This window comes from Tympanuchus pallidicinctus, unplaced genomic scaffold (assembly GCF_026119805.1).
Source record: "Tympanuchus pallidicinctus isolate F22 unplaced genomic scaffold, pur_lepc_1.0 scaffold7, whole genome shotgun sequence".
Taxonomy (NCBI): Eukaryota; Metazoa; Chordata; class Aves; order Galliformes; family Phasianidae; genus Tympanuchus; species Tympanuchus pallidicinctus.
Genome location: NW_026294791.1, coordinates 25,700,493 through 25,727,175, shown reverse-complemented (window position 1 = coordinate 25,727,175; position 26,683 = coordinate 25,700,493). Strand labels below are relative to the sequence as shown.

The 26,683-nt window shown below is 39.8% G+C and overlaps 1 protein-coding gene across 5 annotated transcripts in view; it reads right to left on the bottom strand.

Annotated features, from left to right (window-relative positions):
• Positions 1-26,683, bottom strand: part of COP1 (COP1 E3 ubiquitin ligase) — a 128,612-nt gene that overhangs the window by 88,364 nt on the left and 13,565 nt on the right. For all 5 annotated transcript variants that reach the window (XM_052666184.1, XM_052666186.1, XM_052666187.1 and 2 more), the window contains exons 6-11: positions 25,965-26,033; positions 16,113-16,172; positions 14,088-14,164; positions 8,984-9,041; positions 5,274-5,388; positions 1,679-1,814 (exon numbers count right to left, since the gene is read on the bottom strand). In XM_052666184.1, the coding sequence (XP_052522144.1) occupies positions 1,679-1,814; positions 5,274-5,388; positions 8,984-9,041; positions 14,088-14,164; positions 16,113-16,172; positions 25,965-26,033 (515 nt within the window). The remainder of the gene's footprint in view (positions 1-1,678; positions 1,815-5,273; positions 5,389-8,983; positions 9,042-14,087; positions 14,165-16,112; positions 16,173-25,964; positions 26,034-26,683) is intronic.

Sequence of the window (26,683 nt, the reverse complement as noted above, 5' to 3'; positions counted from 1 at the left end):
TTTGATTAAAAATGGCACAAGCAAGGGAGAAACATGAAGGTGGAAGCCATACTTTTGGGGGGGTTAAATGTGTTGGAAATTAGGTAAGTACAGATTCTATCATTAGCTCAGACGGAGGACCCACACTATCTTCATTTTTAACAGCAGTGAAGTACTATTCAAAAGTATATTTCACCCAAGAATTATAATACCTTCAAAACCGGAGTGAGATTTACTGCCTTTCCAGTATTTTCTAACCAAATACCACAAAAATGCTGTTCTTGCAGAATGTCAAGGAGAAGAAAGGGCAAAGGAGAAAAATCCAATCCACGCTCAAGTTGGTAGCTGAGGAAGTTTGTCTGTGTTGCAGTGAGATTCCCATCTGCATTTCATTGCAGCTAGCATGAACCCAATCAGTGCAGGTTAAATACACGTCAGATCAGTGATTATTGTGTTCTGACCTCCGTGACTAAGTCAGACATTATACATTCCTGCTACATATTGCAGTAGTTAAGGGATCAGTGCTGCTTTAAAAAAATATGTATTTTACACTACACATGCCTTGATTCCTTCACAGAACATTTCTTGTAGCCTTTCAAGAAATACCCAAGCTGTTCTGTCACTGTCTGGATGGCTCTGTCATACAGCATTAGACCAAGGCTCATAGTCCAACTTCAATTCATCATGCCATTGTAGAATTTCTTTCAAGACTCCAGGTATGGCCTCTGGAACTCACACTCCCTAACTATAAATGATGATACTACTTCCACAACTGCATTTAAAATTTGCGAAGGTATTGCATTCTGCATGCCATACAGAAAAAAAAATCCCAATTAACATGTTGCATCATCTTTTCCAACACCACCAACAGCTCTAACCAAGATACCACAGACTAATTAAATCCCCCAGGGAATGCTTCCACAGCTGCTGAAGTCAGTTTAAAGTACGGCCTGCTGGCAGGTCCCAGCTTCTCCCTATTCTGTGTGCTTTCTCAGGCTTGATCCCTAAGGGAGCTGGTTCATGAGATGAAACTCGAAGAAACTGATTCTCTTGAAAGACATTTCACCGGCTTTTATGTCCAAACAGGTCCATTGCAGGCTCAGACCTTATTGGTACAGAAGACATGAGCCTCCCATACAGCAAAGGGTGCAGAGTTGTTGTTGGCACGAAAGGAATTATTGTGTTGACGTTACCATAACCACCCCCTCACTAGTTTAAGCACAGCAAAAAAAGCTTCCAACGCTTAGCAGAGGTCAAGTAATCGCAGTCACAAACAACTCAGCTATTTAATATTCGCCATTACGACTGGCTCCACAAACAAGATTTAATAACACCACAGATTCCTAAAGTTACCAACATCAGGAAAAATGGCTTAAAGTGCTAGATCTCCATTATTTTTTAATGCAACTGTACCATGAAGGGGACCGAGCCTACAGCAGACTTCATGTCTTACCACAAGGGCTTCTCAAAGATTTTGCACTTGGTTTTGATCTATATCAACTGGAAGAAAAGGTACTACTGGATACTCAAGTGCTTTCACAGATCAATGATAACCACACACTCATCACAGAACTATTTTGGTGAAGCCAAAGCATTTACACACCATATTAAACAAGTTATGATCTGTACAAGTGATTAACTCTGCCTCAGCAGCCTGTATCACCATGAAATGCACTGCTAGAGCCACCATATTTCTCACCTGGAGACTATGCTGGAGCCATTGTAGAGGTCACTAGCGTAGGACAGCGTTGCCAGGGGTCGGACAGAATTGTAGCGTGTGAACTTGGACAGACACTCCTGAAATTCATCCAGCTGGCTTGTGGTTCTGCTGTCATCTAGGGAGAGGTAGGAGAGTTGCAGAGGGTGAAAAATGAATAAGGAAGTTAACAACGGCAAACATGATGCATGTCTTCATGTGATAACACCTCTGCTTGTTATCTGGGGAGGATTCTCGGTCAAAAATAGGTTCTCTCTTTTGTCTTTTTGGCATTCCCTCAAGGCAGCAGTATTTTCAGAGCACAAATTCAGTCCTTCCAATGAACCTACTGCATTGAGCATCTGCCTAGAGATCATAAATATGCTTTACTGATAGATGAGCTCACTTATTTTAGTCACATACAAAGCCTATGGGCCATAAGGATTATTAACAGAAGAGCCTTAAGCACATCAAAATGCATGGTATAGAATGTCTAACATTCTATGGAAGTGAAAACATACTCCTTTTCCCCAGAACTGTACTTCAGGTACAATATGCCTACATTTGGTGTCAATTACATTCAAAATACTTGTAGCAAGAAGTATTTCTCTTGTTACTCCAAAAGCAACAGAGCTAAGGGAGAGCTGTTTCACGGCTAGAGAAAGGAGACAAGCATGAAACCAGAAGACTCCATGTGCTGTAAGTTTTGTGAAATTATGACCTTCAGCAGACAAGATGAAATTGAGCCAGCGTGAATAATAATGATGAATATTCTGTGGAAAATGGAACAGTTCACTACAAACGTTAAAACTAAATTGCAGTATAGATGGCTAAAAATTATTCCCCGAAACCTCACAAGTCTTAACTTTCTTCAGTACAAATGGAATTTTATTTCAACCATTTCAAAATTTAGAATTTCCTATATAAGGAAGAATTCCTAACTTACAGCCATGTCTCATGGACAAGCCAGCTTTCCTAATATGATCAAGCAACTGCAGTCAAACATCAGACAGAGCCCTCAGGCTGTGTAACAACCCCCGGAATTTGCAGCAATTCCCTCCTGTCTTACTTGCTTTGTCTTTCTGCTCCAATACCATGGAAAAGAACGAGCTCAGGGAGCAGCAACAGCTCTAACACATAACACTTTGGATTATAGGTAGTCCAGTATGCAAGTCACACTACTGAATATTTTGCCTTTTATTAAACCACAGCATCCACTGCAGCAGCAGAAAGGTACACATCACTTGCCTGTGCAGCCGAGGTCACTAAATTATGCTATAGTTAAGCTTCTCTTATCAAATGCATAAGAAAGTGATAAATCTCAACTTACTGGAAGTCTTTGGAAACACTGGGTTGAAAAAAGGAGAAAAGTTGCAACAGTTATTTCTAAAATTTCTGCACTTTGGTAATTTCTTGCCATCAGAAGTGATCTTGCTTTGTAACCGTATGGCATTTTGAAGCGTTCCCTGCAAGCTGTTTAATGTTTGATTGCATAAAGAAATAGTGAAGTTCAGTAGTAAGCATGTTACAGGGTACAGCCACAGGTACATTACCCATGTCAGATAGATCTAAATGAACAAAGCACTGCTTTAAATTAAACCTTCAGCACCTGACCACTACAGAAAACAGTTCGAGAAGCAGTACATAAACATCTGTAAGTACTTTTCAAAGACTGATTCCTCCTTTGACACTTTAATAGGAGCAAATAGCTGCTGCTCTTCCATTTCCCTCATTTAGAGATCAAGCACACAGTCCTCCTGTAATTTATTCTGCATCTAAGCCTGCAAAACGGAATGTTATTTCTCAAGACATTTTCCTCGTCAAAGTGTGAGGCCATTTCATAATTCCAGCTGTATTACTGCTCCGCTCCTTACTAGAAGATTTTCAGGCATCTCTTGCAAAAACCTTTATACCCATATTAAATCCTATTTAAAATGTGTCAAAAATCAGGAATGACTTTGAAGAGAAGAAAATCTAATTAAGCATTACAGGTTATCCCTTATTTAGGGCAAAAACTGCAGTAGCAAATCCTCCACTTTTGGTGCAGCTGACACACACATAAACAAAACAGCTTCTCCGCATTCATATTTATAGTTCCAATTATGAAGAAAGATGTCTTCAACAAGGGAGTGCTGGGAAAAGTCCAATTTGTTATTCTTAGTTAATAAACGTATTATTTTAACAAAAACAGCTCCGTATCACCAAGATAACACGCACGGAAGCATCTCTGCATGATCTGTGAAGTACTGCAGCCTGCAGAACATTGAGAGCTCCTTGCAGGAGCCTGGCTGGCCATACACAACTGCCTTCCTCCCATCTTCCAGCTGCTGAAGCCCATCGTGCCACAGTTTGTTAGAACTGTGTTGCTGGACACGATGGGATCTGAGTCAGCCACTGCTCTGACACAGACATGCGCCAATCTTCCACCTGAGAGTGAGTTCTCCTAAAACACTCGGCAGCCTCGGAACATGAAAAGACCATGGTTTTTTTGTTTATTAATAATAATTTTTTAAAAGCTTGACAGTTTTTAAGCGGCCAAACCTCAAACTAAATTAACAGAGTATTCACGGAGCAGGGATTTGTGCCCCAGCTTGCTTGCTGATTCGTGTCCTGACAGGTTGGTCCTTGCCTTCCAAGTCTATAAGTAAAGATGCTCTGCTGCAGCAGCCTCTGCCTGCATTATTTTTGTGCTTCTGAGGCTCTTTCTCAACCCCCAGTAGCTCCTGCTCTTCACTGTAGCCTCTCCCTCTTTGCATAAGCTGCTGCTCGCTTGGTGCTGCACATCTCTTGCCTGACACAGCCCATTGCACAAAACTTTTTTCCCAAAAGCTTGCTTCTTCCCCAGGGGAGCCAAAGAGCGACCTTCCTCTCCCTTAAGAGGCATTTATTTGACCTGTTCACTTCCAAAGAGAATATTGTTATATAATTAAGAACCATCCATCAACCATGTAACAATTACTCTAGCCTGCTGTCACACTGATACTCAATTATGAATGAGGCAATCTAGGCAACTGTGAAAACAGCTTCTAATTCTACAAAACAAGTCTTAAATCTAAGGTGTGCCCCATGGGATAATGACATTGCTGCACACTCAGCTTCTATACTTCAAGCCATTTGTTAACTAAGACTCACAATCTGGATCTCCAAGTATTGTACCGCACATTAAGTATGGGAACATTTATCAATTTGTTTTCACCTCTCAAGTATTTTGATAAGTGTTTTAATGACTCTACTTATTCCACATCTAGAAGAAAGACTACCTAGCCACTGCTTTCAAATGTCTGCACCTTCAGAACAAAGATTAGTGAAAAATTATTTAGAGGTTACAACCTTCACAGTACAGCATTACAGAGCAACATGCGCGCCCCTCTGAAACAACTGTATTACATTTTATAGCTTAAAAATCTCAAAAATTGGTCAAGAAAAATCTACGCAGGATGACTTGAAGTAATACCTGCATATGTACAGCAACACACCCAGGCAGGGAAAAAGCAAAGGCTTCTCAAGGCTTCTCTCTTAAAAGTGAAGCTTTCCTGAAGAGTGGGACTGTGAAAAGTAAATGATGCTGGAAGTTGAACACCAAGCAGGAGGAACTCACCTGAGACACGTGTCATCCTTGTGGAAAAATAGCACTGCTCTAGGTCCTCAAAGTGAGCTGTGAGCCGCTTCCGTCGCGAGGCTAGCGTGCTGTTATACCATGGCTGCTTTTTGGCCTGAATGGAGAAGAGAACATGTTTCTTGAGAGAGGAAAAGCCAGGCCAGAGGTCTATTTCAATAGATTTCAAGAAACTGAAATACAATTTATCCACTGTATCTGGTGAGTCAGAATTTTACATTAACAATGAAGAATATCTTGTTACTATCAAGTCACAACCAGGGTGTCGCACTGCACCTTCTAACCTGAGAAGCAAGAGCAGCTCCGTTTAGATAGGGGTTTTCTGAAGTTCTGCAAGTTTAACTTTACACACAGGACAGATGACAGCAACCCACGGGGAGCCACATATTGCATTTGTGCACATAGACAGAGGCCCAACATACAGCCTTTCAGCTTCCCAAATCAAATGGTCTGTACAAGAATTACTTCCTAGATCCCTAGCAAACCAGTGATAAAGAGCAGGGGATGTTTATTTTAAGGAGTTAGTTAGTGAATTATTTCTTTTGAAGTAACTCAGTACCTATAAAAGTAAACAAAGGAAGAAAGAAGCAGGAATACACTAAGAGACTAAGTTCAAAGGTTAATTGAAAAGATGTCCATGAAACACAAAAAACCACCACTTCCCAACCTACACAAGCATCAGTGCTAAGAGGGAGAACTGAAACTACATAAGCAAGCTCTCCCTTTGAAAGCAAATAGAAAACAAAGTGCTTCTTGTTTCAATCACTAGTGAAAGGAACAAATTCCTCTACTGCACAGGGATGAAGAGCATCTTGCTTTTGTTTGTGTTTCAAAAGTCTCACACATCACTCAGAGACAATGGGAGAACTTAAAAAGAACCAATAGCTCTGCAGCAAAGATTTCTTATGGCACAATACCCTTGAACACACACCAGGGGTACAGCCTCTCAAGCACTAATAAAACTCATTCAGCATGTGCCACGAAGAACACTGGTTCAATTCCCCCTCAAATAACAAGGCAGAATGGGGCTGCTCTCATTACAACCATCAAGAAGCCAACAAGAATAAACAAAGTTTAAAGCCTACTTTGAGATTCTGCTTATATCTGTACAAACAGTAACCTAAGGCTCAAGGGAAGAAACATACCCCAAGCAATGAAACTTCCAGATGCCACTTCCCGTGTGAGGCCCCTGGCTATGTGCTGACATCGTGACTCATGGCTCGACAGCTCGTTTCATCTTGAAAGCAGCTCCAATCTCAAAACCATTTCCAGTGCTGGAAAGCACTCCTACCTCAACACCTTTTGAATATAATTTTCTAAAGCATAACAGCTTTAAGAGAGATGTAACGGAACGCTTTACAGAATCGCTCCCCTGATTTTGCACCCCTGCTCGCAAGGGCTCCAGCCTCTCCTCACACATCAGACGTGATAAGGGCTCAAGATGACTCAAGAACCAAGGAACAATCACTCCAGTCTCGTTAAGACAGACAAGCCTGTGACACGATGAGTGAATATTAGCCATGCTCATCTCTGATCTGCTGGATGTGTCCAGTCCATGCGGAGGTAAGCATCAGTGTTTTGAAGTAGCTCGCCTGCTGGGTAATACATCAGCAGAGGAAAATTCCCTCGGAGCAGTCTCACACTGGCACCTGGTGACCCAGTTGTGCTGGGAATCGGACTGCATCTTGAGCTGAGACTCTGCAGCAAGAGGTTTAAAGCTGCTCAGGCTTTTATAAAAACATTTATTGATCTAAGCAGAGAAGACTGCTTGATGGCTAGTTGTTAAGCAATGCTAGGAAACAAGAGTGGAAAAAATAAGGCAGTGAAGGAGTGAAAAGCAGTGAAAACACATCCAGTGTTTTCTATTCAACTGCTTGCTATATTAAAAACTGAGAAAGCTATTAGTGTTGTTCCAGTTGAGAATGGTAAGTAAGGGTTACCCTTATCAAGAGTGATTCTTCTGTCTGAAGTCCAGTAGGCACCCTAAAGAGTCCTCTCAAACAACCGTGGAAAACCTTCACAGCTGCACACAAGCTCCTCATTTTCAGCAGAAAAGCCAGGTACTGCAACTAAATACTACCTGCAGAACTCCCTAGTGCCTATGCAACTTGTCCACTGCTTTCTTCTGAAGCTCAGCCTCTGCAAGAAAATTGTCCTGTGGCTCAGTGACACATAAACTCTTCCTTAACATGTTTGCAAGCAATGCAAAAAGTAATTGCACTGTGAAAGCAAGCTATGCTGCCCTTTCTAGCTAAGTTGCACACTGCCAGCTGTAAAAATCTGCAATCTCTGTCGTGACTGACAATTTAAAGTGTGCACCTGAATTTAAATTCTTAGAAACAGCCTCACTGCAGAAAAACTTTTTACTGTGAAGTCATATTGAAATGAGACTACCTTTGAATGAAGTGTTTAAGAGTTCCCTCTCAACTCTCCATCCAAACATACATTAAAGTTTGATTAGTAAATTTGCACTAGAGAGTGTAGATCTTGCACTGTCAAGGACAAAGAAATTGGATTTCAGGACAAAAAATAATCTCAAACAAATAAGACTGTCATACTGAATGACTAGAAAATCTAGGTTGTTTGTTCTGTGCAGTACAGCTATGGTATTTTTTTTTTCCATTTCAAAGGAAAAATTAAAGTACTGAGACAAGTAGTGTCAGTAGGGAACAAACGCTACACCATATCAGTCCCAAACATAAAATCCCCATGAACATTTCATGTGCCCTTTACAGTAAGGTAGAAACGTTACATTTTGCTTAAGCAAAAACCCCACAGACTGCAGAGGAAGGAACAACAAACTTTTTTTACACAGATTGAAAAAACTCCTCATTACTAATAAGTTATACAGCTGCAAACAGAATTCTGCATATGCACTCAAGCTCAAAATTTAGGTGCTTTTTCTTGATATCAGTTACTTAGTCAAATAAAATCCAGCAGCACTTCTGTTAATTTGCCAGTTCCTGAGTTTCTCTGTGGCAGCACACAAGAAAGCACCTCAGACACAAGTTAACACATAAACAACAGCCTAGCTAAATAAAAACTCACCTCTATAGTCAAAACCCCTCTGATTCAGTGAGCTGGATACCAGTGTCATCTTTGTAGCCCAGATGAACCACTCTGAACTGCAAGACCACAGCAGTGCTATTTGTCATTTGGTAAGCTGTGTGAGTCAGATCAAGTTTGGAGGCTGCCTGCCAAATGGCCTCACTGTATGCTGAACCTTTTGCCCTCTACAATATGAATTCTTACTACAATTTGTAAGACACTAACAATGATAAACTACAAGGCAACTGTATATTTGGAGAATGAATGTTCTTGGTTTAGAAGTCAGACTTGATCCAATGCTATGTAATTCAATGCAGAGCGTCAGGGATTTACCTCTCTTCTAAAACACTGCTGACTTGGGAGATGAAAAGCAGAAAATATCCTCTCTGCCCTGGAAGAGTCAGCTTTGGGAATAAAGTCACACACCTAATAAGTCAGTTATTTTCTTAGCTTGCACCACTGTGAATATTCACAGCTACGCACAGTCATTCCTACCGCTATAGTTTCAGCTCCAGTTTGACCACATAACCAGTTAAAGTAAGAGGCCAGTTGACTGGCACCCTGGAGATGGTCTGTGTCGTGCTGTGATGTCTCCACATCCACTGTTCCTTTCCCCTCGTGCACAGACACATGTATTACCTTACCTGAGAACTGCCACTGAAGCCTGGAGGCTGGCTGTACTCCGTGGAGTCAATAATACTACTGCAAACACAAAAGAAATAGTCTGCTTAAATCACTGTACAACCATCCTTTATTATTTCCAACCTCTTCTACTCTCCCCCAACCTTTTTACATCCTGTAGCATACTTACCTTTGAAACCCATTTTATAGACATGGAACACAATGCTGTTTTTTATTTGGGGATACAGGAGCAATATGGATTTTTTTGTTCTTTTTTTAAATGCACAATGTCTAGAATAGAATGCTGATCAGCTCTGTACATACAATAGATTTGTTTACTGTCACACACAATTTAGTGTAGTACAATCTAATAATTTCTAATTAGAATGCAAATGCATATCTTTTGCATGAAATATGCAGGTTAACACATCCTGAAAAATAACATGCTACCAATTGGTTTTCAGTTCCTTTAAATTAAAAAAAGAGAAATTTAAATCTGTTGCATTTGAAACAGCAGTGTGAAGAAAAACCTAAAGGAATCAGCTTAAGAAAGACACAAGTGTTCCAGACATCTCTGAACACACACAGAACAGACATCAGCAACGAAATACAGAACTAAACTCAAATACCAACGGCCAAGAGTGCTATTACTAGAAACTGCTATGCTACATACAGTTCCATAGTTAGTATTTATAATTACACAGCATATCTAAGTCACTGCTTTTAAAACATAACATACACATGCCAACTCCAAATGCTTCATTTTCAAAAATGCAAAGGTATCTGATAGAGCCAAAAAGAAGGTGCTAAGTACGCTTTCGTTTACGGGCAAAATACAAATAAAGCAATGAAGTCAGCTTAAAGCACCCCTATTAAAAATTTTTAAATGCACAACACCATTTTGTTAATCATAAATAACACATTACAAGTATCACTGTTTCTGATTTTTGGAGAAAAAGGATTTTTCAGAAACACTTCTGCTGTGTCATTTCAATTGATTTGGACAGAAGCTATGCTCGTTATTCTCAGCTTTACTTATAAGTTAACCTTAGATTTAAGCACCGCCTGGGAGGAGCTGAACATTTCTTTAAAAAGCTGCCAGAACATTTCTATAAGTCCTGGTTTTGGAAGAGATGGTTGCATGTACTGATGTTCAGGTAATGGCTGCCAGAACAGATGGGCAGACATGACATTCTTGGTCATGAATCAAGTGGTCTGGCTGGAACACCAGTCAGGGTACCTGCAAGTCTAGGAGGATGAAATAGTGGTATTGGTGCTTAAGTATTTCTCTGAATGCTTTAAAGCTCTCCTGGAAGTAGAAGGAAGTAGAAACAGATGAGAGATGATTTTAAAGTATCGCTAGTGGCTAACTTGCAAGATGAGATTGATTGGAGTTCTGTAACAAGCAAGACAAAAGCTGCAAACAAAGAAAATCTAAGGGATAGAAATCATTATTTGCTGCTAGCTATTGCAAAGGAGAAATAGCAGAGTTGTTTCAGGCACAGTCATGGACAATGAACTTTAAATTAGGATGTGGCCACATGAAATAATGAAACACATACAGTAGATCCTGCCAGGAACAGCATGGATAAGACACTCGGCTGGAAAGCAATGAAGAAGTACTCCAGTCCGAGACAGGTACAGCAGCAATTAACAGCAAAACACACAGACTTAGGGTATCTAGTCTCGTTCTGCTGCAGGTTGTCTGGTGATGTAAAGCCTTCAGGAGTGCAGACGTCATTTCTCTAACCAGAATACAAATTCAAAGCTGTTTCTGCATGGAGCCTGAAGCCGAGTTAAGCTGGCATATGTTTGCACGTTTCCCATTTAAAAAACGGGAAGCAAATAATCAGAAAAATCAAAGTTTCCTCTGAACTCCTTTTAAGAAGCTGTAGCAGCAGGCTCAATTAGGAAATCCAGCTACACTAAAACGATGTATTTAAAAACCTGGAATGAGAACAACAACGCAGCAACGTGCCTCTGTAAATCACGTTTGTTACATTCTTATGAGATGGTAAGAGCAAATTCAGGGGAAGGAGATCAGGATTTTGGTAACTGAGGCCGAGTTACCAGGCAACTAATTTTTTTTTAACATCAGAATTTCTCCCCAGAAACACCTATTAGAGTGATGGTTTGTAATTGCTATTACTGCCTGAATACCTAGCCACAGAGAAGCTGCTGCTTCTATCTCCTGTTTGCACATCTACCCATACCAAAAATAGCACACAAGCCTGTTCTGACAAACCCAGAACTATTTGTTCTTTTTCCTATTCTTCCCGTTCTCTATTAGTATACAAACCCAGCAAGCTGCAGTCCTGTAAACAAGTGGCATGCTATTACTCAATTGAATATTTCCTCACGCCCTATACAAGCGTAAAAGAAAAAACACTTGTTTCTTGAACAGAGAACGCTCTGAACATGATAGTTGTGTTTGTTTTCTTGCTAAGCGACTCAGAATGGAAGATGGGGGGAGGCACAGTAATTCCACATTTTGAAGACGTTGAGGACGCTTGAAAAAAGCAACAAACAATGAAAAGAATTAATGAAGCAAGGATGTAATTTAGAGCAAGTAGTTGAATAAGGGCAAGTCACTGGAGACCAGATAAAGCTGATTTGCAGACAGCTATGTTCTTGAGCTTTAAATTCAAAGACTATAGAGTTGTTTTTGGTTTTTTGTGTTTTTTGTGGGTTTTTTTTTGTTTTTTTTTTTATCTCAGCAGGGATCTATGATAGCCTTATGCTATTTATGAGTTGTAGTAGTAAGTTTGATTGTATTTCTTTATCAAGGTGTTTAGCATATTAACAAGTTATACTCCAATTTAATATACCACTTTAACTCAGGTAATGTGTAAAAAAGTCTTTGCCAGTTTAACATCATTTTAACAGAGAAGTGAAACTACCTCAAAAATATTTGCGTTTCATCCTTTCTGATTCACAGCACCAATAAAAAGCACTTGGAACATTAAATATATCAGCTACCACAGAACGGGAAAAACCTGCAGATTTTAAAGCTCCTATCAGTTGTCCTGCACCCCTCTTTTCCAAGCAGGAATCACAGCTAATTTGGGAGATACTCCACAAAACTTAGACTTAACGTTAGGAAAAAGAAAGAAGAATTTCAAGTGGTAGAAGTTTCCGGAATCAGACTTCATGTAATTTAAGCCAATTCAATTACCTGTATTACATAAAACCACATCATCTGTCAGGATCAGGGAGGGATAGAAGCCACAAGAGCCAGGTAACTAAGGATGCCTGTTCAGACATTGCCTTCACCTACTATTTCCTCTTGCACTACTCACAACTACTCTTAACACAGCAATGCCATCAAGAAACAGAAAAGCAATCAGCAAATCCACGTAGTGCAGAAAGACACTATATACTTTGTGGTATATATATCACAGTCCTAGTATTATGTTGTACAAAAGGAGAAGGAGAAAGAGGTTCAGACACAGCCGAGATAGAACAGAAGAAGCATAGGAAGGATCCACTAAGAAAACAGTCCCATGGTTTCAGCAGCTGCAATGGTCTGACCTACCATCATCTCCCAGCAGGCCTCAGCTGAAACTCCCTGCACTATTCAGGACACTATCTTACATCTTCAAAAGCAAGGACAGAGAACAATTGACCCTAGCACATGAAATAAGGAGGCATAAGAAATAGTAAGAAATTCTCAGTAGACTGAAATCAGCGTACGTCACACACAGCAGATACTCAAACCTTCTCACAAAAACTCTTGAGCTTAAAGTGTTATTTGAGATTTCAACAGATAAAGTTCTCCAGGAGGTTGTTTGTTAATTTGCCCCAAGTAACAAAGATACATTTCTCCTCGTAAATACAATCTTCTCAGAAAAAAAAGGCTTCTATGCCTGAAGGCGCTCAACGTGTGAGGAACAAATTCAGCCCAGCTCTTGCTGAAGTTATCCCCAAGCAGCACTGACATGAAACAAACCACAAGCAATCTGTTTAATAGCCAACAACCAGAAAACTAGCAGAACCTGACAAAAATCTCATCAGCTTCACAAAACTGATGCTTAGCAAAGCAGCAATAACCACACAGAAAACACACCCACACCCAGATGTTGGGCAAGCAGAGAAGGACAAAGCAACAAATGCTGCTCCCGTCCATCTCTGCTATATTCCTCTTCTTTCCATTAAAGCCAACTAGAACTTCCTAGAAATACTACTGATTCTTTTCTCCATCCAAAAATAGCAACTTAGTAAAAATTCCCAGCCACTAGTGCTGCACTCCATACCAACGCATTGTTCCTACATCTCTCCAGGAGAGGAAATCTGATCATTTCTGTCTAGCTTGCTTCTGAGCTACCAGGTTTGGAGTTGCTAATTGCAGTAATGGTACCAAGAAATTCTGTAACAGGAATCAACTGCTTACAGAACGCTTGCTATTAGAGAAATACACTTGGGAGAGGTAGGAGAGATGATCGTTTAATAACGTAACTTGGCCCTGTGAAATCAGAGCTTTCTTCCAACTGAAAAAAATGTGGCTATAAAGAGCACAGCACTTCAAACCTTGGCACATGCAACTTGGATGTAAGAAGCATCTGTAATTTTGTCATCAAGAAACCAGACTGTGCAATATTCCAGACTAAAATCCACATTGAAAATATGTTATTAGAAAGGCATTTCATTAAATCAAAGCAGACAGTAGATAAACCGAATCAACACTATGTGCATTTTACAGTCTGATTCTGTAAGCCTGTACCTTTGGTCACTCATGCGGAGTGGAAAAGCCAGAGGACACTGGCATCTTGCAAAATTATGTTTCCACATGTCAAAGAACTGCACAATGTCCAATACATACTTAATAGTAATATTTCATACCATAGCAAAGGCTTATCGCTCACGTTAACTAGCCCATCCTACATCTAAAGCCATCAGCTTCTCACATCATCTGGATCGGAGAAGACTTCTCATCCAACTGTAAGCTCAGAGGACAATCTTTTCACTGCTTTGTTCATGTGAATTTATACCAGTAAAATCAAAACATGTGAATACTGTATGGTACTGTATGGTACTTTTGCTTGTGTTTCATGCATGGCAAGGAGAAGATAACAAGTACAGCACAGCATGTACAGCTGCAGATCCAAGTTCCAAGTGGCAATTCCATACCTGTGCGAAGGTGAGGGAGCTTCAAACTGTGGCACCGTACTGTCCTCACTGACTGGGGAGTACAAGCCACTCATTTCCTGAAACAGAAAGCCAGATTACAGCAAAGCTGACAAAACATGAAGAGTAGGTACATTTCAATATATGGAATTTACATAGACTTACTTGCATTTATTTTTTTTCCTAACAAAATAATGAACTGTAGCTTCAATTCTTCAGTTCCCTCCTGGAAGCTTCCCCCTGAAGCTGAATACCTGAAGAAACCTTGATTTTTTTTTCCATTTATTTTTTCTTTCAGGTATTGTTCTGGACAAACCCAGGTATCATCTAGGTTTATGGAACCACACAGCTGCAGTGATTTTTTGCCCCACAAAAGGCAGTTGTAAAGTTTATACTCAAACAAAGAGAAAACACCAGTGGATTTAGTTAACATCCAAGAGTCCTTAACCCAGCATCTCCCTTAAGCACAGCAGAACAAGCAAGCTCTAAGCATATTTTTGAGACACATGCTAACTTTTATCCAGCAGCCTTCGCAGCTATAAAGTTATGTCAGATGTAGGTCAAAGAAAGAACAGCCACAAGACAACAGGGCAAAGGTGGTATTGTGCTCCAGACTTAAAAGAGGATCTATGAGTCTTCTGTGGAGTAGGTGCACAAGGAAAACTTTACACATGAACTTGGCTTTGTCACTTCCAGTCTAAATCACTACAGTGCACCCTGTACGAGATTGTATCTTTAATCCATTTAAGAAATTGAAGCTATGCAGGATGCTGCAGCTCATTAGTTAGGGGGGCAAAATGTTCCAGGACGTTACTGTTACTTTTAGGATTCCCACTAGGTGCCCATTAGTTGTTAAGCAGAAAGTGAGGTATTTGTGACAAGAGAGATCCCAGGCTTCAGGGGTCAGCACTGAGGTCGCTGTCACAAACTGGATACATACCCCAGCTGCAGCCCGCTGAACTGCTAGATTAAAGAGCAGAAAACCAGGTAGCTAGATATTCTCCAAGGGACCCCACAGCTTTAAGAATAGCTTCTCCTAAATTTGAAGGCCTATTTTACCAGTCTAGCAAGCTAAGGCATATTTATTTCCCAAGAGCTGAGAAGGATTCAGGGAAGCCAGCTTGAAACACACTGTTATCTGCTGAACTACAATTTGCATAGTTATCAGCTGAAGGGAAGTTCCTGCAGCTGTCAGTTCTATTTATACTTCGATAATTCATCAGCATGTGCATGAATTCAACATAAATGTAGAAATCTAAGAGGCTTTTGGGCAGTGGATGGGAGACAGGACTGACTGCTTGAGGCAAGCAAGAAGAACAGCAGCCATGCAAACTGATTCCCAAGAAGCTCTAAGGGAAATCTACTTAGAGAGGTGGCAGAATCTGATGCATTCCTAAAACAGTTTCCTACCTCTGAATCAAAACACTAGGATGACTGGGGGAAAGGATCAAGCAGAAACCTGAAGGACTGAATGAGGATAGCAGGATTGAGCTGATGGGCTTACAAATACTTAGAGAAATAATTCTTAACAAAAAAAATCTCAAGAGGATCCTGAGGATCAGGAAGTAGCAGATGGTTTCTGTTCTGACATGCAGCAGGAGCTGATTCTGCTCCTACCCTGCCTCTGCATTATAGCTCTCTCATGCACCCCTGATGCATCTCCATTTCTACTGTGGCACGTTGCTAAGATTTAAACAGCCTATACAGACTGCCAGAATAGGGCAACACAAAAATCATAAATCATGATCAATAAATTGGCTGTTGATTTCTAGCAATTCTAAAACACTACTCACATAAAGAAATTGAAAGATATGATTACGTAAGAGTTAGGTTTCAATAAAGCCCTCCTTTACTAACCTGCAGTGTGCACGCATCAACTATGTGAACAAATTAAAGAAAGAGCATCATCTGTTCATTTTCCCATTACTGAAGCAACCGCCATAAATTTAACACATCAGCCCCACAGCAAGGCAGACAGCTTGATGGAAAAGAAAAATTGCCAGTCAGAACAACGTCTGGGCACCTCACCTCTACTCGTTTAATATCTTCTTCCAGAACACTTAGCTCCTTCTGGATCTGCTCCAGTTGCTGTGGATAAGAGAATGGGAGAAATCTAAATCAATCTGTACAGCACCGCTGCCAAGATAAATTAAGATCTTTTCAGAGAGAAACCTTAACTATTGTAACTGTGATTCAAGAGTCGCTAGGCAGATGTTCACATGTATAGATTGACATAAGTACGCACAAACTACTTTTAAGACAAAGTTGTTATCGTAAAACGGTACAAAACAAGAGCATGATGTACTTTTATTTTAAACACAAAGATCCACATCATTCAAAGTTACACTTCTACACTCCCACAGCACCTTCCATGCAAGATATTTATAACTTGTTTACAAGCACTGAACACGATCAGGCAAAGACCCCAAGAACGAGACCACAGTCACTTCATCCTTGAAAAAAATATGAAATACTTAGCTAAAAAGTATTACGAGCACTTCCCTTTCTAGCAGTTAATCTACTAATTGACAAGTTAAAGTTTCTAGTAAGATTTTCAGATTGGCAAAAACACCCGATATGACCAGGGAGAGATTTGCTCCTGGTACCAAGCAAGCATGGCATTGCTTTAAAAGGTGCAAAACCTTGGATTACACCACAGATTCCAGCCAATCTAACCAAGGTCCATCTGTGAAAGGCTCAGAAGGAAACTTCTTCCAAACTCACCAGCTACCATTTCCTTTCCCTTCTTGGGGTCACACTTTTTTTCCCCTCTCTAACCAGACATTGCCCTGGTTTGACTCATCACACACACAGCAAAACCCACAGCCTTGGTGCTTACTGCTTACTCCTAAGCAAGAGTATCACCTGCTCACCAGCTCTAATTCTCACTCCTTATTCAATAGACATCTCCCATCCAGACACCCACACAGTCAGTGCTCAGCCTCTCAACATTCAAACACATGCACCATACTAGGTGAGAGCTCTAAACAGACCAACTCCAGCTTCTGTGCAAGCCCAACTTACCGACATGCACAACCCTAACTAGGAGAATTAGAAGTCCACCTGACTTGCTTCACCTTGCCATTAAGATCTACAGACAGCTAGCACTTTGGCATTTGACCAGAAGCTATTATCAAGTTGGCAAGTCCACTGGAAGCGCATTAAGCACAACATTCTTTGAAGGCCAGTCACATTTTTGCCTCAATCTATTTACATCAAATTGACTAAAACTAGAACTATTAGCACTGCATTACATAATACTCTTAGCACGACATATTCCCAAGAATGTCTGGCAAATTGTTTCTGAAGACTTATTCCCTCAAGGGCCATTAGAATTACAATCTTTTGCTTAGAGACTAAAATTCCCAGTATTGACCAGCACTGCAAATACTGGCATGCTCTGCATCAGAAAATCCATTCTTTTAATCTACCTTTTTCACATGAAGAATGCTTCTGTACCTGAAGACAGGAGAGGATTGCTGCATTCACACCTATTTCTAAGATGGCAGCATCTTCCTTGGAATGAGATGATGCTGTACCGATATCATAGCCACCCTACTCTGAAGTCTTCAGTTCACAATTTTAGTCACAGACAGCACAGGCTTAATGGTTTAAACCTAGAGTGCCACAGATAATTTACAAACCACTACATACAACAGATAATTCCATTTTCACTTGCAAAACCTACAGCAAGAATAGCAGGTGGTGCTACAGCTCCAAGATTAGTGGTAAAGTTAAATGACACTTGCACAGTACGGGCCCTGCCTGTGCTCAGCTCTAGCAGTCAAATACCATTAGTCCCCTACTTCTATAAACTTATTTAAAAAGAAGTTACAAAACCTCACTTAGAAGTTCCAAAATTACAGCAAGGAAATGAGCTATTCTACAATGGACTGGACCACTGCCAAACTAGAAGACTGAAAAATAACTGATGGCTGTTGCCATCATGTAACCAGGAGACCTTTTTATAGGCACCAGAGCAGATACACTTCATTGGCCAGCTTTTAGTAATTACTGCATAGTGCCCAAAGTACCCAAGACTTCATTTGCTGTTGCTAATTCTTCCTTCCAGTTACATTTAAAAGAGCAATCAAATTTATCAAGCAGCAGCAAGCCTAAAAATGAGGTAAGTGTGTTGCATGTTCACTTCAGGAAGAGTCTTCTGACCCCATAAGCATCAAACCAGTTACCGGTACTCACACTGCGACCAGCTTTTTTGGTAGCTCAAATATCTCGTGGTTCTGCTTTAGTCTACCAAAGTCCTTAAATCAGTCCATGTTCATTCCAATTCTAATCTGAAAAATGAGACGGCTGAATTATAATTGCTTGCCACTGCAAAACATTTAAGGAAAGCTAAATGAATTATAGTCCTCATAATATGCCCAGATTTATAGATCATTTGATTTTCAGTCTTGTTGGGCTCAAAAAGCAAGCCAAGTCCTATCTCACTGATGGGCAGAATCATTTCCGTCAAGCTTTAGATTAAGTTGGCATAATGCTTAGAATGAATGCTTAAACAAATGCACAAAGAGAAGCACTTATTATGAACTCTCAGACACGGATGCCTTCCCCAAACTGAAAGAGCCACTGTGAATAAGCAGAAGTCTTCAATTCAGCAGTTGTAACAAACTCAGTCATTTCAGCTCCACTGTGAATAAATTACAAGAAGCAGGTGTGTAACATTCTGGTCCCAGAAAAAGAGCTTCAGAACATGCAAGTCAAGAACTAATGGACTGGAAAAATAGGATGTCATAGATCCGCATGGCAATTAAGAAAAACAAGCTAATGGTACAACTCAGAGCTAGTCTCTGCTAAGCAAAACTTCAAAGACAAACAAGCTTATGCAGTGAACCAGCTGCACAGTATTCTAGTCAGAGCGCACAACTTGATTCCCACACCAGAAGAACAATCTCTTCCAAGTTCAGTCATTTCAGAGGCTGCTGAAAAACTAACAAAATAAAAGGTAACTACTGGCAATATCCTTGTTCAAATGAACAGACTAGGAGTAGTAGTCAAAATAGCAAGTAACAGTAACAGCCAAGGAGAGACATCACAACCACAGAGGTTAGAACAGATTCTGGACATCCTCCAGTCCAACCCTGCTGCTAAGGAAGTTTCCCTACAGTAGGTTACACAGGAAAGCATCCAGGTAGGGTTTGAGTATTCCAGAGTACAAGACTCCACCAACTCTCTGGGCAGCCCATTACAGTGCTCTGCCAACCTCACAGTAAAGAAGTTTTTCCTCGTGTTAGCACAGAACTTTTATGTTTGTGCCAATTGCTCCTGCTTCTGCTGCTGGGCACTACTGAAAAGAGCCCAGCCTCATCCACTTCACTCCTTACCACCAGATATCTGCACTACCATTTATAATTGTGAATGAAAAAGATCCCCCTCTCAGTCTTCTTCTGAACCACGTCTCTCAGCATCTCCTGACAAGGGAAACAGTCCAGCGCCCTCATCGTTTTTTGGTCCCCACACAGTTACAAAAGAAATGTTACCACAGTAGGTAATGTATGGTCCCATAGCGTTCTTCTTACACAACTTTGCAGATCAGATTCCTTTCAGATCCCCAAGCAGTTTGCGAAAACCCTCTGGTTTGAATTTGAAGCTGTCTAGAATCACAGAATTGCTCAAGTTGGAGAAGACCTTAAAGACCATCAAGTCCAACCCCATCCTAACCTAACCATATTACCCTGTGGGTAATCTACATACAAAGTTCTCTAAAATCAACTTTCAGCTCTGGTTTAAGTGTACGAAAGGACATCCTCCATCTACAGTTACACAGTGGTAAATGCACCATCAATATCAAAATGCTCCTGACTTTCAATTCAAGAATCTAGGTTGGGATTATTAATCGCAGCTTATACAGCACTAAACACCATGGTCACAATTTGATGTCAGTTGGTTATCTAGCAACAAACGCAGCTGGGCGCAGTGGGGGAATTTTCAACCTTATGCTTTTTGTTTTTCCTGGATCAAGAACTTTCTTCATTCACTTTGGTGAATCCTAGGTGCTACCATCTAGACCAAGGCTCAGCAGAATTTCTCAGTGCCACAGAAATGGCCTGGAAACAAACAGGCAAGAAAACCTCACGAGGCAGTCATTTGCCTTCAGCCAACTGGCTTTCCAATTCTAGAAAAAGGATAAGAAAGAAGTAGCAGAAGTTACTTTCTAAGGAAATACTGAGAAATCCCCAACGTAACTCCCACTGAACAGCTTAAACAGAACTTCTGGACTCACACTTTCGGAAACAAGCTATTTTGTGTCAGCTACACTCCTACAACACTCTGATCCAAAAGCTTCATGCATTCATCACTCTGTATACAATAAAGACAAAAACTCTCCGCACAACATCCTCTTTCTACATCCTGTCCTTCTACCATCTAGTCCACCGGCAAATTTGAATGTGAACTCAGTAGATCAATAACTGAACCCCAGTTCAGATACCTAGCAAGATAAGTTTCTTACCGTAAAACTCAATATCTCAAATACAGCTCAGATCAGCTTTCCCTGGAAATCAGTTGGAAGTCTCATATGCCTCAGTGTTTTCCTTCCATTACTACACAGAGCCTGCTACACAGATCAAGTAGGCAAGGAAGCGATCTTCTGAGTTGAAAGATATTTTAGGCCCTTAAACCACAAGTTTTGACATCAAATTCCATTTGTTGACATCTTTACTGATGAAGTATTTGCATGAGTGGAAAACAAGACAAGGTTTCTTTTGAAGCATTCTTTTTATCTTTGTACAAGTCTTTGCATACTATTTTCATTGGTTAATTGTGGGAGATAAGCCTTTTAGACATATGAGCAGGCCACCCATAAGACCTGTCTTGATGACATATTTCTTCCCTGCAGTCAATACTTCCTCCAAATAGCAATATATTTCCTCTTAGCAGGGGAAGAGCTAACAATGGTTTGGAGACTGCATCCTCATTAACACAAAACTCCTGCAAGCAGGAGGGGGGATGGCTGGCTAACCAAGTACGTTTCATATTTGTAATTTCTCCCAAGCCCTCTTAAAATAAATCCTCCAGTTCAGGTTGCAGAGACGATGCTTTGAACGCTTGCTGACACAGTCAGGTAGAAGTACACCGCAAGAGAAAGATCACTGAGGCAGGGAACAAAACTGTTTAAACACCGAGATGGATTCAGTTTAATAAATTTATGTACAAGGCCACTTAACTCCTAGCATTAGGTTGCACCCTCCTTTCTTTAGGGAAATCTCCCCCATCTCAGTAGGGAATAACACTCAGCTATTACACACTGATATTTCTATGGTAATCCCCAGCTGTCTGTTCATACCCTTACTGCATCCTTGGCTTATCACTACAGTCAGAGCTCAAGTCTAATTGAGCAGCTTAGAAATGCAAATAGATTTAAAATACCAATTATTTAAGTGTAATGCACAGGAAAGAGTACTATAGCTATAAATTTACCTCAGGAGCCCTGGAATGTAATCAAGTCTATATGACAACATAAGAGCATGACTGATTTCCAGTTCTGTCACCTCCTCTTGCTTATTCATTAGTTCATCCTTGTGTGTACGCACAGAACAATAAGATCTGACAGGTGAAGTGATTAACACAAGCTAATGACACCCCTGGAGAATTCATACTTATAATTCCCTGCAATTATCCCACAATAACTAATAACTCCTCTTATTTTTAGTATTTAACATGTTCACAGGATGGAATAATTGGAGACTGTTGGATAGATGCGTATCTGAGGCTGGAAAGGGTGATGATGATTCTGAAATGCTGAGCAAGCATTCAACAACCTGAGAGGTCTTGTTTGGTAAATAGGAGAGACTTAATGTGACTTTATTAGAAATAAAAAAATATAAATACAAAGTAGTGACAGCTGCCAAGAGAAGCATGAATGCACCTAGACAATACCGCCTATACAACTTGATTTGTGACATCAGTTGTTAAACTTGTTATCCACCTTGCCTAAGTGTGCTACTTCACAGAAACATTTAACAGACTCCCCATTAAGCAGCTGTGCTAAAAGTGGTTCAGGACAAATTATATATACACACAAAATACACAGATTCATATGGTACTACCTAGCTTCATGCAGTAGTGTTCAAACCACGACAAGGTATTTAGTTAAGTCTCCTTAAACTGGTAACAGAAGAGTTTTGGTAGCAAGAGAGCTGATAACAGCAGTTAAGTGTTCAAAATGAACAAACAATCATTTAAAAATAAACAAAGTTAAACTTGAATAAAGTATTTATGCAACACAGCTAAGGTAATGGCATCAAATTACTAATTTTAAAAGAGTCACAGGTTGATGTATTTGGTATCCCTTGAGAACAGTAATAAACCATGAAGTCAAGCTTTTCATTATTAAACTTGACCTTCTAGACTCCTTGGATCTCTGATTTTAATAGAAGAGCCTGATAGACGGAAAAAAAGGGAAGTGTGCATCCAATTAACTCTGCACACATATGGAAAGGCACACAACCATGCTAAGTTTGTCTTTGAGAAAACCAGCTATTGTGGATGATCAATACACCCATCCACTATAAAACTATCCATTATTTTGTTTAGAAGATATTTTCAGGCTTCAGCCATTTGTTTTCAATCTTTTTCCAAGTCAAATTCTTTTTTCTTCTACTAGTATTGCCAAGGATTTATTTTTTTTAAGCCATATTGCCATAGGTCAGAAAGAAAACAAAACATAACCTTAAAAGAAAAAGAACTTGCAAATACCTTTGTGCAAAACACATGCAGTAAATTTCAGTTTGAAAGATCAATGTTTTGGAAAGTTATGAACACATCAAAACAGAATTTCTAATGGAAACTTCTGCAGGTGCTGAACTTCACATTTATCTTCTGGAGAAATGATGAAAGTGCAAGAAAGAAGCATTTGTCAGAAGACGACTACAGCAATATTCTGAATTCTTAAGTATGAGTCTGTAGAGTTTTCTTCTAGATGCAATTCCCCCTTTAATAAGTGAAGTCATCACCATTTCATGAAGGTAGGAGGAAAAAACTTTTATGAGTGAAATAAGCAGAGTTACAGGTGGTAAATTATATGCTCTGAACATGTTGTAATGAAATATTATACAAGTACACTAACTCCAGGGCAAGATCTGTATTAACTAACAAAATTGACAGTCCCGAAGAAACTGCAGTCTGTAATTAATAAAAGCTGTTAATAAAATCATGCAATAAATATTCAAAGAGGCACACTAGGAAACAAAGTTACCAGGCAATTTTGTATTTCTTTGAAGATTTAAAACAAAAATTTGAAACAGACACTCAATCATACACAAAAGAAGCTGTAACTTACTGAGTGAAGTTGCAATTACTCACTCTGCAGTCATCTGTACTGGAACCAGGTTTGAATTAGTAAAAACAAAAAGAGCAGTGTTCCTTCAGACTCTCCCCACAAAAATAAAGCCTGCTTACATGACTCACAGCTCTGTCAAATATGTTAAACATTCCAGAGTCTTTGCATGTTGAGTTCCATCTTTATTTCTTAAAATCACCTATTGAAGCATCAAAAGAAACTTAAAATCTGCTAAAAGATCTGATAACCTTTCCTGTGCTTTACTGCTTATTAAGATAGTCATTTGAACCCCTCTTCCAAATTAGTACTTCAGCTTTTCTGCAGACATCTGCCTGCAGGTTAAGACTTGGATGCATCATCACCATAGGCACAGACCACATCCTTCCCCAAACAGCAGCTCCTTTGGAAGAAATCATTTGGAAAACAGAATGGAGTATTTGTAACAAACATTGCTGACCATGGCAAAGATCTTGGGATTACTATAAAGAATCAACTGGATTAATTTAGTCTGTTGGTAGAACTGGTGCCTTGATTGATGAAAACAGTTTTTCTAAAACCTTCCTAGTAATTTTTATTTTCCACTCTTCTGTCAATTGTTTCTTATCTTCCTTATTAAGTGAAAAGAAAGATTGCAAGTGGAAGTCTGACAAGGCTTCATTTCCTAAAAGATGAATGGCAAGGCCAGATGCTAACCACTACAGCAAGCTCAGAACTGACAGGCTTGCACAAATGTCTTTTGAGATGTGACAATCTGCATTTGATGTTAGAATACAAAAGGGGAGGGGGGTTGATAAGAAACAACATCAGAAGTAGTCTTGGCAACAAGAAGGAAAACATAAGCAGGGACAGAAAGGACCTGAAACAGATCCTCTGTCCCAACAGGCTTCAGGATGCTCCCAAGGCCCCCTTCCTAGCCTTAAGAAGTGATGTCCATTACAACTGAAGCTTAGGGCAAACACAGATGATATGGGAAAGGTTTCCCAGGTGCTGAATATTATTGTCAGTAGAGGAACGCTGCACATGCTAAAAAACAACAAGAAAATACAGAAGCTGTGCATTTCACCCAAACGTAAACTAAAGCAGGCACTAACAGCAAATTCTACTGGGAGAGTTGTTTTAACTCTTTCAGCTGCAGTAGTACAAAGCAGAGTCGTCATTTTTTTCAAGGCACTGACTTAAACATTGCACAGCTGAACCATCCCAGGACTTCTCAACTAAAGAACTCCCCAGCCAAGCTCTGTATCAGCCTCCCAGACAAACAGAGTTACTGTGAAACTTGGGCAATCTCTCAGTCCCTCAAGCTGCACTGTATCTTCACAGTAGGTACTTACTGAGTGCAGTTGGACAGTGGCCAGAGCCCACATTAGTTCTGCTGTGAAGGCAGGTCAAATTTGTGACATTATCTGCATAATCCTAAATATTACATGAAAAAATGATAGCAGACATACAACACTCCTCAATCTACAGAATAACTATTAAAAAAAATGAAAGCTTAAGGATGTCTTAGCAGTTTCAAGCAGTGCTCAAGTCTCTGCTGTTTAAACAAGATAAAAACACAGGAATATGTATTTCTTTCTTAACATTGAGGGCTCAGACAAATAGCTTCATATTTAACAAAATAAGTGGACATCTTCACTGACACCTCTAGTATAAGATACCCAAGATATCCTCTAGCATTTGTTTTCCTTAGAAGATCAGGTATCCTAATCAGCAACATTGTCACCACTTCTCAGGTGAGGCTTCCCCTTTTTCCTGTTACCTCTGTTGGTGGTTCTCATCAGAAGGCCATGGATGTCTATTTGCAGACAGGTTCAGGATAACTTCCTTTGGGAAGTTTTGTGTAAACAAATCCTCATGCCACTCTGAACAAGGTTGCTCATGTGCATCACCTTTACGAGATTCAAGTTTGCTGCAGACATGCTGTTGGGTCTCAGATTTGTCTTTCAACAAAAAACAGTGCCTCCAGAAAGCTCATTCTTTTGTGGTTTTCACCATCATTTCTGTAGGTTTCTGAGAAATTTCTGCTACCAAAGTGTATACTATTGCATGACAGTAAGCAACAAGTTCCAAACCATGAAAGACAATGCATGATATGGAAACAACTTTCATTCCTTGAGACATTCATTTGGAGACAAGTAAGAAAAGAGCACAGACTATTCATTCTTTTTTGACACAGCATTAGTCATGGCATTCGATACTATCAAATTAAGACAGACCACAATTTCACTCCTTCTCAGTCTTACAACTTTTCCATCACAAAAGAAAACAACTTGAAGAGCTTGGTGAAGCATGTTGGAAGAAGGGAAATAACTCTATGACAAAATAACTTGAGGATAAAAATTCTACATTAAATTCACATCAGCATGAAACAAAAAAGGCAAAAAAAAAAAAAAGCTGTCACGTGGTAAGTATACTAGATTGCAAGGAAAATTGTTTGTCCTCTGCACGAGGACTTCCCCAAACGTGCCTTGCTTTATTTGCTGAGATAGTGCCAGACTTCCACATCACTTAAATAGAAATGAAGTGACAGAAAGCAGCAGACACCATCTCACACACTGAAAAAAAAAAACAAAGCACATTACCTCTCGTTTGTTTCTTCTGGCAACTTTGAGAAATTCCATAAGGATCTGCAGCTGGGCAGCATGGGACTCCTGTAAAATAATAAATAAGGGTGTGCAACTCTTTCATAGTACGAGAAACAAGCATTCATACACAGCATTCATATATTCACTTAGCAAAGAAACAGCTTTCATTCAGAGATGAGGACAAGAAAATGGATTATTAAGGCAGTTTTAAGAACAGTAGTTTTACTTGCCTCACAGGTTTTAAAGATTTTGTTTGGTTCATGACAAGTTTTAACATGAAAGAAGAAACCCTTGTAACAGTTCTTGTTTGTATATTTCTGAAGGCTTACTAAAAAAAAAAAAAAAGGAAGCATTTTTTTCATGCTGCACATGAAATTGTTTTTGGAATACACATTTTTTGCACACTTGTCTATCCTGGAAGATTGTTAGCATTCACTTCTGCAAATAGCACACTGAAGTATGAAATACTTCTATGAAAAACATCTCCCAAAACGAACAATTATTATGTAAAAAGACATGACAGCTGCTGAGGATTCTTCCTGAATGGAAGACAAAGTCACTGATGAAACTAAAACATGTATTTCTAGTCTTTCCATAACAAGTTATCTCCATCAAACTTTGGCTTCATAATTACACCCAAATTTGCTAAAACCTTAAAAAGGAGAAAGAGGACCGCAAGAGGGAATTAAAAACACTTCAGAATACAGTCCTATAGT